The sequence below is a fragment of the Erythrolamprus reginae genome, chromosome 1, assembly GCF_031021105.1.
Source record: "Erythrolamprus reginae isolate rEryReg1 chromosome 1, rEryReg1.hap1, whole genome shotgun sequence".
Taxonomy (NCBI): domain Eukaryota; kingdom Metazoa; phylum Chordata; class Lepidosauria; order Squamata; family Dipsadidae; genus Erythrolamprus; species Erythrolamprus reginae.
The window spans coordinates 308063783-308077197 of NC_091950.1; the positions used below are offsets into that span (position 1 = coordinate 308063783).

General features: G+C 36.4%; 1 protein-coding gene across 1 annotated transcript in view; it reads left to right on the top strand.

The window, feature by feature from the left end:
- TRMT11 (tRNA methyltransferase 11 homolog) overlaps window positions 1–9887 on the top strand; it is a 31604-nt gene extending 21717 nt beyond the window's left edge. Inside the window, exons 10-13 of the mRNA XM_070733460.1 lie at window positions 3087–3159; window positions 4953–5084; window positions 5751–5871; window positions 9264–9887. Of these exons, the coding sequence (XP_070589561.1) occupies window positions 3087–3159; window positions 4953–5084; window positions 5751–5871; window positions 9264–9395 (458 nt within the window). The 3' untranslated portion in view covers window positions 9396–9887. The remainder of the gene's footprint in view (window positions 1–3086; window positions 3160–4952; window positions 5085–5750; window positions 5872–9263) is intronic.
- Window positions 9888–13415: the final 3528 nt, after the last annotated feature.

The following is a 13415-nucleotide window of genomic DNA, read 5'->3' on the forward strand; positions in this document are numbered from 1 at the left end:
ATAGCAATAATTTCATGAATGCAGGTGATGAGAAAATGGAAATACCATAAGCTTGTTATAGAGATTGATGTGCATGACGAAATATGAGAATAGGAACATTTGGACTTTTTAAAATATGCTATTGAAAACGATTGAAAATTATTGACTATTGAACTCAAGTATGCATTATTTTGTCTAATAGTATTAGAAACGTGCCTCAGTATTTTGGCAACATTACAGTACCGCGTACAAGCTTATTTGAATGAGTAAGTAAGCATTTGCTATCATTATATCCTTCCTTCAAAAAAAAAAAAAAGGTAGTACATGTGAAGCTTTGTAATTTCAAATGTAATGCTGGTACCTGGAATTTCCATAAGCAAACAGAGAAGAATTCTAAGTGTGTGCATTGCAAAATATAATGGTTTCTCCTTTACAGTAGTTGGTATTAAGTTCTGCATTGCTTTTACGACCAAGTCACGATCATTTCCAGTGAATATAAATTATTCATGGCTTACAAATATTAATGGAATGCTGCATTGTTTATACATATGTTATATGGTGTATTGTCTTGTTGCCTCCCATCTTTCTTTGTTTCTAGAGTAATACCATATGCCAAAGTTTTCCTGCCTTTTCATATTGGACTTGTTTTTTTTTAATTAGGATTAGTTAGAAAAACTCCAGTAATAAGCTAAATATTTTAAATACCTCTTTGCTATGAATGATTATGTAATCTAGGAAACGTGATTTGGTTGGAAAAATAATACAGAATTTAACACCATACCAACTAAATATTTACATGGACTAAATAATATAAAATTAGTATTGTCCCTTTTTTGGTTTAAATTGAACCTATTTAATTCTATTACTTGTTGAAACATTGTGAATTTCATAAAAGTAACAAAATCCCATTTTTATGCTTACTTTAAATCCACACTTTTAAATGAACCAGTATTTAAAAGGTATGAATTATAGCACTATTTAGAGAAAAATAGTTTATTTCCCTCAGAGCAAAAGTATAAATTTATGCTTTAATACATTGTAAAATGTATTAATCACTTCAAAAAATATTTTCCATAGTATAGGAAAACCTAAAGTATCCTTCAGCCAAGTACGTATATTAATAATACAGCATTTAGAAGAGAAGGGTGGCACGTACATCTAATAAAACAACTATTTAAATGTGAAGATGGACTAAATATTAAACGTACTTTAAAGTAAAGTAAGAGTAGTTTTACAGCAGTGTCGAAGTGTGAACAATTAAAATTGTACAATTTAAATGCTGAATTAAATGTAAAAACAAAACACTGCGAAGATCCCAAATGCTGTGAAAGCTGTCTGGAAAAGGAGACAAGGGGAAGTTGCCCACAGATATTTGGAATGACAGCCTCCCATAGGTTTGAGTGCCAGGAGCCAAGGGAGACAATTTTTGTTCTCACCAGAATTGAAACTTTTAAAACTGATTTTAATTCAGCTGAACTCACTTTTTAATAACAGTAAAAAATGTTCAATTTAACCACTTTATGGCTACATCACAGGCTTTCAAAATGGCAAGCTTCATTTGACATCTGATAAGTTTTACTTTTTTTAGATTTAGGAAATTTTGAACATATATTGTGATACATAGAAAATATAGTTGTCGGCTATGAATAAATTAACTGTCTTGAAATGGCCCTGGGTTGGGCCTAGAGGCAAAAAGTAGCTGTGACGTTCCTTCAATATACCAGGGTGATCCGACATAAAAAATCATATAGCCCCTCCCTGGTACATAGCTGAAGGGATCAGGTCTGGTGGCTCAGCTGTTAATTCTCTGCCTTACAAGGCAGAAGCTGCCAGATCAAATCCCAGTAAGGGTGTGGCTAGCTGATGAGGCCAGAACAAGGCCGAAATGGTGCCATCCTAGTCTCCCTTAATTTTAAAATTTCAGCAAAAAACATGTGATATATATATATATGGCCAAAAAAAGATTTAAAGAAATTTTGAATGGATTTGAATACCAGCGAGATTTGGAATATTGGTTATTTTTGTGATAAGATTTGAAAAATACAAGTATAATTAAATAATTATATTTGTGGGAAAATGTACTACAAATTGGGGAAAGGATCTGGACATAAAACAGCTGCAACAAGAAATCCTGGATGATGCCATTTTAAGGAATTTACAAAATAGGCTGGTGAAAGCTTCAAAGGCCCCTCTTGAATGCCAAGGATTGATGAAAGATAAAATCTTGTTATTACCATTGGAATGATTTAAAGGCTAATGCTGCAAAGAGAAAAAAGGAGAAATAGAAAAATGGAGTATTTATTCATGGATAAACTATTTGTTTGATATTTCTGGTAACTTCTAATGGATTTTGCTGAACCAGAACTGAAAAAATGACAATTTCTGGGTTATGAATGCATTAAAGTTTAAGAGAGAAGAGTTGTTATTTGTGACTTTTAAAAGAAGGTGAAAAGTTACTATAGCAGCTTACAGTTGGTGTGATGGAAGTTGGAAGCCATTTTATTATTGTTTTTGTTGCCTTTTTTTCTTTTTTTCCTTTTTCTTTTTTCTGTACATTTAAAATTTTGTATTGTCCATTTTGTTGCGTCCTTCCAACCTAAAACTATTATCGCTTGGGCACTTTCTATAGCTGCTTCTTTAATTTCTCCAAATTCACCCATTCCCTTGAGATGGCCAAAGCAAGTGACCAGAGTAAAAGATCATTCAGGCCACAGTTGACTGAATAACCTCTTTAAAAAAAAAATTGTATTATGTTCAGATAAAACCAGCTTAGATAGCAGGATCAAATTCAGTGAGCTGAACATTGATTTGAAGAAAAAAGTCAGTGACCAGATACAGGGTAGAACATCAGAATGGATGGGCTAATCAGTATGGTAACACCTGGTTATTTAACTATAAATAGGATTTTATATACAATGGGTCTTCTTTGGGCCCTTGAATGAAGTCTATGTAGTTGGTTCAACAGTTTGATGACAGGCCTTGAATGTATGTATATCTGTTTGTATATTAAGACTGTGGAGAGAATACTTGCTGTTAATGGAGCAGTAGCAGCTAAAATTTCAGTGTTGTGTAAACCAATATGTGTCTTGTATTTATTTTCTTTGTAGCACCATATGGCATTCGGGAAGCCACCAGAAAAATTGGTTCACAGCAGGAAACACCAAAAATGATTGAAAAAAGGTAGGCAGAGCTTGGATTATGAATCACAAATCTGAACAGAAAGCTAGCTGTGGCTGTGAAAACATTTGCTGAATGCTATAATCTTCTGCCAAAGTAGTAACCAATTCAACCATGCTGTTTTTAATTAAAGAGTTTTTATATAGCACTTGCTTGGTTTGTGTATCTCTTGTTCTTTTTGGATAAATTTTGGGATTAGAAATTTATCTAAATTATAGTTCACATATAGAAAATAGTGGCGCATGTTGGTGTAATCTCGGGAAATAGATAAAATGGGCAGAAAAGTTCAGTCACTAATATTAATTAGAGTTCTTCATCTAAATCTTACCAGGTATCATTGTAATTTTGAAGATTGGCAATAACAATTGCTAACATTTTGCGTACATGGAAGAACAGTTTTTCTATCAAGCATGTTTGAATTGTTTACATTTACATGGTTTATATTTATTTATTTATTATTTATTTGTTCGATTTTTATGCCGCCCTTCTCTTTAGACTCAGGGTGGCTTACAACATGTTAGCAATAGCACTTTTTAACAGAGTCAGCCTATTGCCCCCACAATCTGGGTCCTCATTTTACCCACCTCGGAAGGATGGAAGTCTGAGTCAACCTTGAACATATATAGCGAACAGGGCTGTTTTGTTCTTGATAGGGAATGAAACATAGTAATTCTGGACAAGAGTAGTTTTGAGCAGATTTAAGAGTTAATTGGATTTGTATGCCACCCCTCTCCGAGGACTTGGCGTTGAAACCCAGCAGGTTCTGACAGGTTCTGGAGAATCGATAGCCGAAAGTTTGAGTAGTTTGGAGAACTGGCAAATACCCTCTTTAGCTGGCCTCAAAGTGCAATGGAAATGGAGCTTTTGCAATATCCTTCTCCCAGGCGTGGGGTGGGAATGGGGATTTTGCCATATCCTTCCCCTGCCACACCCACCAAGCCATACCACGCCATGCCCACAAAACTGGTAGTAAAAAAATTGGATTTCACCACTGGCTTTGAGAGGTGAGAGCAAACAAAACCATTGCATGTTAAGTGGTATCTAAGGAGATGTGACTATGAGAAGGCAGACAGTGGGTTAAGTCACTCTGAGGCAACAGCAGTAGCTTGTGGAAGAGGATTAAACAAGCATAAAGACCACTTGGAGGACGAGGAGGGGGCGATGCACTCCACTTTTGCCGTATTGAGCCTATTAAATCATTCTGGGATTCTGAGGGTTTTATTTTGGCAAAGACTCAAAAACATTTTGCCAAACCATGGCTGATCTGAAGTAGTTTGGCTGAACTTTTGCAATATAATTGATTATTTGGGGTTCAAAGTAAAATCTATCTTCTGTTTCATCCAAACTCCTATGTATAATTGAGTTTGTAAAGCCAATTCCATATTGGATCTGCATTTTGCGTTTCAGTAAGGCTATGCTTTAAAGAATTGACCAGAAATTGTCAGTTTGTAATCTGTACCAAATATAATCTTGCATCATTTACCTTTTCAAGTCCCATTCCATCTCCCACGGAAGTTTATAAAATTAAATTACCATGTGTTGTTTTAATTTCTATATTACTGCTACAATTTTGCTCTTATAAAGAGTGCCTTAATTTTTAAATTCAAACTTTATATGAGAAACTCTATTTACACTTATTCTTAATAAGACTAAACAGATCAAGCATATTAGCATTTTAAAGGCTAAGAGAAAACTTCAATTCCTGTGAGAGATAATAAATGTTTAGTTTTTGTTCTTACTGTGAAATATCCAAGTATCAATAATTGTTATTAATTACTTTTTAAAATATCTCCCAGCACTGAAAATCACAATCTAGTTTCTTCAAATTATCAACTGAGTGATATAATCTTTGACCTGTTAAAATTTGCGGCAAAGTATTTGGTTCTTGGAGGAAGGTTGGTCTACTGGTTGCCTGTGTACAAACCAGAGTAAGTATCCTATATTACAATAGTTCTCAGATTTTAATATATAGAATATATATTACAATAGTTTCAAATTTTAATATATAGAGAGAATCGATTCTAAAGTCGGTGGGGATATTTTCCCTCTTTGTATATTAAGTTGTTACAAGCACATGGTAACCAGTGAGTACTAAACACTGGATATTTGCTAAATTTTACTGAAAATGAAATCATTTGCATTTATTGATAAATAATTTTCAGCTTGGAAAATGGGTATTAATTACATATGTAACTTATCCTTGTTCTAATAAACTAAGGATAGCAGAAACATATTTCTCAGATTTAGAAAAACAGCTTAGCATTGTATGGACAACTTTTTTTTAAAAAATGCTTCTATTAGGCAGATTTGCAAGAAAAATCCACTTGGTATATTTATACTATTTTAACCAAACTTTTATCTGCAATCTTTCTTTCTTTCTTTCTTTCTTTCTTTCTTTCTTTCTTTCTTTCTTTCTTTCTTTCTTTCATGGATTCTGAAAGCAATTAGCACACATTGTTTCTGGAAAATTTAATAAGGCTATGAACCATGTGGAAGTGTATAGTCTAATTCAGTTTGAATCAACCCCTCTGGCAGTTCTGTTTCAGATTCACATATTACCGTTCATAAGCTCTTTGACTGTTTATTCCTTCCAGATATACAGAAGAGATTATACCTCAGCACCCTTGCCTGAAACTCGTTAGCAACTGTGAGCAGACGCTTTCCAACCACACATCAAGATACCTGATAACCATGGAAAAGGTGAAAGAATTTGAGGTAATTGTTTGGATGGGCTTTCATGCAAGGAAAGAGCTGTCAGCTTTCTCATGGGTTTTTCTACTGCACTGTTGTAAGGTATTTACCATGCCAAGCTATATTTTTAACGCAAGTTTAGAAAGTTTGTGAATGCTTATAAATATCAAAACAGAAAGCCAAAATATTTAATGAACTTAAACACAGGCCAAGAAAGAAATGTTTAGTTTATTTTAATTTTTTTTCTGAAGAATATCTGATGGTTTTTTTTTTAAACCCCCACACGTTTTGTTTTATTTTCTTCACCTTAATTTTCTTCATTTTTCTTGCTTTACTTAAGTGAAGCACATGGACTTCACTTAAAAGGTTATGAGTTTCCCCTATTCTCTGTAAGGGAGGACATCGGTCACAATTTTGGAATATTTTGTGCAATGTGTCGGAGTCTCTCTTTGTTTGGATACATAGACCTGATTCTGATATTCATCTGAATTTATGGTCTTCCCCTCACTCGTTTTAAAAGCATGAAAGTCATCTGAGAGCAGTCTCTAGATAGAGTCTTTAGATACAGTTCCCCGGGCTGCTATATTAATGTGAACTGGTTTCAGCCTATACAATGAAACTTCAAAGAGAATAGGAGGGAAAGGAAGACACCATTCTTCTAGTGGATGTATTAAATTCATACAGTCCTCTGTCTGCACGAATCATGTGGGGAACATCATATGGAGACGTCATTACTAGATGTTGATTATTACCAGCTTTCAGATTTCTTTTTAATATCTTAACATTATTAAAAGAAACCCCAAATTAATCAGAGTGAGAAACAATACAAAAATCCAGTTAAGGCAAGAGAAGAATAATTTACATTTAGTACATTTTGAATTATGCATCACTGAGTAATCTCATTTTAGTAGACAAAGTTAAGCATTTTATTATTTTTATGATAGGGCGATCCTCTTGGTGTCTTCTCAAAAATCATTTCCCCTGACTTCATGGCGAACTCTTTGGCAGCAGTTATATTTTTTTATCGCAATTTCCGACATGAACTTTGAAAACTTAAGTTAGTAAAGTTGTGGCATTTTTATTGCTATGATCAGCAACACTGAAAATATACACATGTGCGTCCCCACACCTACTCTAAGTACTCTATTAACAATAGTCTTTATTGCAGCCCCCCCCCCTTTTAATGTACCAAAAATTTAAGGGACTTCTCCAGTTCTAACATTTGAAATGGATGGGAGTACCATAATTTTGCATTGCTAGAAATAAGCATACATACATCGACAAATATTTTCTAACTACGATGTAGGAAAATTACTTGAAAAACACTTAACCATAAAATAAGAAAATCCTTAAAAGAACTAGAATTGTTTTTTAATTCTTTATTATCTGGACTGAACATCTTGTTTAAAATGTTTTTCCCCCCTGATTCCTAGTATAAATAATACATTAGATAAATGATGTGTATTACATTGCATAAGCTATCTATTGGGACCCAATTTTAAATAAATATGTAACTTTGCACCAATAAATTAGTTTTGGTCATTTAAATTGCTTGCACTGCCGGCAAGAAAATACAGTAACTCTTTTAAGAGAACAGGAAAAACTATTTTAAACATTTCATCTGCATAAAATGGCTTTCCATGCTCAAGTAGGACTTTATGGTGGCAGAATATAGAAAATTAACAAATAGTTGATCTGTAAATATCAAGTTGTATGTATTATTTTTGCAGTTGGTTAAAGGCAATATTATCTTTAAATTATTGATTTCAACTGTAAGATATTTTCATGCCCTAACAGTGTATGTTAAAACATTATTGTTGCATCTACCTAACACAATAAGGACATATTAGTCACACTATTGTAGCTTTTTCATCATACCATAGGTAGCATATTAACAAAAACCCGTTAAAAATCTTAAATCCGTTAACCAGTCATAGTTCAGAGATTAACATTTAATCTTAAGATTTATGACAAATAAATAAAGATTTTTAAAAAAAAAAAATCCTTTGACTTCCAGAGGGGAAAAATAGCATTAAACCTGACAGGTGTCAATGCAGTAATTCCAAGGAACAGGATTCCATCATAATATTTAGTTTTTGCTGTGATGATGGTGTCTTCTAAACATTTTCCGTATGTTGAATCCATTAACCAGTCCCAATCCACTCTCTAATCCATCCTCTTAATTGTATTTGATCAGCATATCAGCTTGTAACCTTATGTTAGTAATGTAGGATAAACATTTATGTTTGTTAGAATTAGCGTTGGTAGCATTTTACTGTAACATCAGGGTATGCATTCTTGTGATAATGTATATTGTAAGCAAACTGATGTTGAAAATGTTATCTGTACTGCTACTGTTCAGATCAGTATGCACAAGTGCTTATTATTAAGGGAGCAAATGCATTAAAATCTTGAGATAGGTTGAATCTTTTTATGCTCATTGAATCTTTTAATTCTCAAAGATTTACTTGCATAATTTTTATTCAGCTAACTTTAAATTTCTCAATATGAATGCTTTCAAAATGTACATTTGCAGCCTATCCTATGAACTTTTGGTTTGCAGAGTAAAATACATGCTAAAAACACCTATTTGTTAATTCACTTTTAGTTGGTTAAGGACTGCTATCTTAAGCAATCTTGATATATATATATATATATATACACACAGATATATGAAGATATATTTATATATATCTCTTTTCTGATTTATTTTTCTCTTTGTGCGTTTAAGTTAGAAGAAAAAAGTTTCTAAAGGAGGGAATACACAAATGTAACGCTCACCTAGATCTGAACTTTAACAAACAATAATTTATTAAATTGAGGCCAATGTCTTCAGATATGTGGTGTTCCCAACGTAACTTTATAAGCGTGCACTAATATGTTTGATTGGAGAAATACTTCCCACTAACAGGCCCTTATATTTTCATTATGCATTTACTAATACAATTAATTCTGCTTTGTATTTTGGCTCACCTTAAAGATTTCACAGCAACTAATAATGTACAAAATAAGTAAACTATCAACAGGACATTAAACAACTTAACCAGCATACAAAATACAGGAAGTATCATAGGTCTCCCTCTGGACATTGTAAACTCTAGAGTGGGGTAGAATAGGGTGTCAGTTAAAATGACTGGTTGACATCCAATTCATATATCTGGATATATCATACAAGTCTTCTCATGATGAAAATGATTGGCAGGTATGCTCAAGCAGGAAATCCATTTTCTTATTGATACTCCCATCATCCTCATCAGCTGAATTTTGCAGGAATCAGCAACCAGATATTTTAGAAAAATGAAGAGCAGGTTAAGAATTAATATTGTTGCCATAATTTAGCAATTGAGCTCTTTCAGCATGTCAAGACGTAGTAAAGCGTGGTTCATGTCTTCGCTTTGTCTTTTATTCCCATATAGGAGGATGACTATAATTCTCACATATTGGATAGCCAGTATCTGCAATACAAATGTCATGATTCCTTTCGTGAGAAATATTTCTGTGGAGTGGCGAAGAGGATTGCCAAGGAAAAGAAAGACAGCCAAAAGTAATCTGTTTGGAAAGGAAAAAATGAAAACAAGGAACGCACAAGGCTTGTATTTGGCTATTAGAACATCTGGACCTCTACATTATGTAGAAGCTTCAGAGAACAAATACTGTTTTTAATTTTTTTAAAAACTCAAAGCAAAAACCACAACATAAGTGAAGGACAGTTCTTTTTCATTAACTTTGTTTATACCAGATTATTGCACAAGAATTTTGTTGACCTTTATTTAATTTATTTTAAGACTTCAAGTTCTAATGATAATTGATTACAACCTTTATCACTATTAGCCTTTCAGTCTATTACCTCTAGCAAAAATTAAGACTATTGCTTGGCTTTTTTTTTTAGCTGTGAACATCTGGAAGTTTTAGGAATAATACAATGGTATTTTGGTTACCATTTTTTAAAAACTGTTGTGAAGATCTGTTTCATTTTCCTTTATTCTTTTGTAACTGCCATACAATAAATTCAGAAAAGTTTGTTCTGAATTTTAAAATTATATTGTCTGTCGCAGCAATTATCATTTCTTACTGCCATTTCTAGAGCCAATACGCCCTCTTCCTTCCTGCCAAGGATCCAGTGTGGTATTATACATCTGAAGCACATCTGTATCTTGGATCCACTATCACTTTAAATAAGCTTTGGTGTTGCTGCTGTTGGTATTTGTGTGCTATTGTTAAAATTTATTTATTTATTTATTTATTTAAATTTATATGCGGCCCAACTCTCGAAGGACTCTAGGTGGCTTATAACAAAGACATCTAAAAAACAGTTAAGGGAACAGTTAAAACCCCTTTCTAAAAAACATTCATATCTTTTGTGGCCGTATCTAAAAGATGTATCATTTGCTCAATGGCCACAGGCCTGGTGGCAGAGCAGGTCTTTAAGGCTTTCCAGAAGGCCAGTAGGGTGGGGGCAGTACAGATCTCAGGAGGGAACTGGTTCCAGAAAGCCAGTGCCGCCACATATAATGCCCTCCCCCGCGGCCCTGCAATCGGGCCATTGGGCCAGATTACTTGTGGCACCGCCCTCTGCCGTACGAATCTCAGTGACTGGTTATGTCCCACAGAGTTGACCTTCTCCAGGTCCCGTCAACCAGACAATGTCGCTTGGCGGGGCCTAGGGGAAGAGCTTTCTCTGTGGGGGGCCTGGCCCGCTGGAATCAACTCCCCCCGGAGATACGCATTGCCCCCACCCTCCTTAAGAGTCTTAAGACTCATTTATGTTGCCAGGCTTGGAACAATTAGATTTAAGGCCTCCTGGCTGATGAATGTTGTGAGTGGCTGAGGTCTGAGTGTGTGCGATTGATTTTTAAAATATTAGGGATTTTAGGTTAGATATTTAGCTAATTAACTGGATTTACCATTGAGTCCTCGGAGAGGGGTGGCATACAAATCTAATAAATAATAATAATTATAATGATGATGATGATAATAATAATAATAATAATAATATTTTATTGTTTTTCATTATATGTTGTAAGCTGCCCTGAGTCTTTGGAGAGGGATGGCATAGAAATCCAATAAATAAATAAATAAACAGACACTGCTTAGCCGATGGGACCTGGAGAGGGCCGACCCTGTGGGCCCTTATCGGTTGTTGGGAGCTGTATGGCAGGCGGCGGTCCCAAAGATAGTCTGGCCCTAAGCCATGTAGGGATTTATAGGTGATAACCAACACCTGGAATTGTGTCCAGAGACTGATTGGGAGCCAGTGCAGCTCACGGAGTGTTGGTATAATGTGGGTGTACCTAGGTGCACCCACAACAACTTGTGCGCCTGCATTGTGGACTAGTTGTAGTCTCCAAACTCTTTTCAAGGGTAGCCCCATATAGAGCGCGTTGCAGTAGTTGAGCCGTAAGGTGATAAGGGCATGGGTGACTGTGAGAAGAGCCTCCTGATCTAAATAGATTCACAACTGGTGTTCCAGGGGAATCTGTGCAAAGGTCCCCCTGGCTACAGCTGAAAGATGTTCCAATCTCAGCTGTGGCTCTAGGAGGACTCCCAAGTTGCGTGGGGGGGATAATCTCCTCCCCCTCCGAACCAAGAAAGGGGAGTCGGTATAGTCCTTTGGAGGCAATAACCACAGCCACTCAGTCTTGTCGTGGTTGAGATTGAGCCTCTTAACTCCCATCCATACCCTCACAGCCTCCAGGCACCAGCACATTACATCTACTGCTTCGCTGAACTGATATGAGGTGGAGATGTACAACTGAGTATAATCAGCATATTGCTGGTACTTCACCTTGTGCCGTCAGATGATCTCACCCAGTGGTTTCATGTAAATGTTAAATAGTAGAAGCGATGGTACCAAACCATGTGACACCCCACAAAGGAGGGTCCTAGGGGTTGATCTCTGTCCTAACTAGCATCAACTGTAACCGGCTGGAGAGATAAGAGGAGAACCACTACAACACAGTACCCCCCACTCCCAACTCCCCTAGTTGTCCCGTAAGGATACCATGGTCAATAGCATCAAAAGCCGTTGAGAGGTCAATAAGCACCAAGATAGAGTAGTGACCTCATCCTGGGCTCACCAGAGATCATCCATCAGCATGACCAAAGCATTTTCTGTGCTGTAGCTGGGCCTGAAGCCAGATTGAAAAGAGTATAGATAATCAGTTTCATCAAATGAAATAGGAACTGGAGCGCCACCACTTTCTCCAGAACCTTACCCACAAAAGCCAGGTTGGAAACGGGACGAAAGTTCTTTAACTCAGCTGGTTCCAGGGTAGGCTTCTTGAGGAGGGGCATCACAACCGCTTCCTTTAATGGTTGCAGGAAAGACCCCTCACTCGAGGCATTGACCAAAGCTTGCAACCAGCCTCTTGTTACTTCCTGCTAGCCAAAACCAGCCCTGAGCGACACGAGTCCAATAAGCAAGTGGAGCAACTTCCAGCTCCCATAGCTTTGTCCACTTCCTCAGGAGTGACAGGATTAAACTCGTCCCACACAATGGGACCAAAACCTACCCCTTACCCAATCAGAGTCCAGGTCCATCTGAATCTGGGCGACTTTATTCGTTAGAAACTGAACAAATTCTTTAGCTCTACCCTGCAAGGGCTCCTTCCGCTCTCTCCATCTTAAGGGGGAAACGTGTCACCCTAAAAAGGGCGGCTAAACACAAATCTGTGTGTTCTGTCGGGCTCTCTGGTAGAATCCTCCCAAAAATTCACAGGTACAAATTTTAGACACACGTTTGAAAATTCAAAACAATGTTCTTTAAAATGAAATCAGCACACAAAAGGTCAAAGTCAGTAAAGCAGTCACGAAACACAACGATCAGATAATCCTCCACAATGGCCAAACCCACAGGCTGCTATTTATAGCAGCCTCACTAATTACCACAGCCCCACCCAACCACAGGTGGCCTCATTTTCTTTGATAATAATCTCTCAGTTGTTGTTGCCTATGCATCGCTCTCCGCATGCGTGGCTGTATCATTAACTCTTGTTCTGAATCCAAGGAGGAGTTAGATAATTGATCTCCTTCTGAGCTGTCTGCCAGACTCCCCTCCTCCCTGTCACTCATGTCTTCTTGGTCAGAGGAGCTTTCATCAGCAGATTCCACCGGGGGCAAAACAGGCCTGCAGCATGTGGATGTCTCCCCCACATCCACAGTCCTTGGGGCAGGAGCTGGGCCAGAGCTAACCACAACACTGTGGACGCAATAAGGGGGAAAATGTGAACATTTTTCCGCCCGTATCACCACTGGATAAGTTCTAAAAAAATGCTCTTAACAGTGTTTGATCAGATCCAGATTTACTGGTTCTTCAAGATGAATTGTTATGGTCATCGTTGCTTTTCCCTTTTGTTTGTTAATCGGTTTTATGCCACTGTAGGAAGGCAGGTTGTGACTATTAGAAATAATGAAGTCTCTCTTCTATTAACTGATCTATGCCAAATGTGTTTCCTCTGTTCTTTCTTAAATATCATTAATTGACCCCTGCCCTTATTTGCATAATTTCTAGCTTGGGTGTGTGTAAGATATTCAACACTCACATTTGGCAATCCTGCATTTGTGATGAT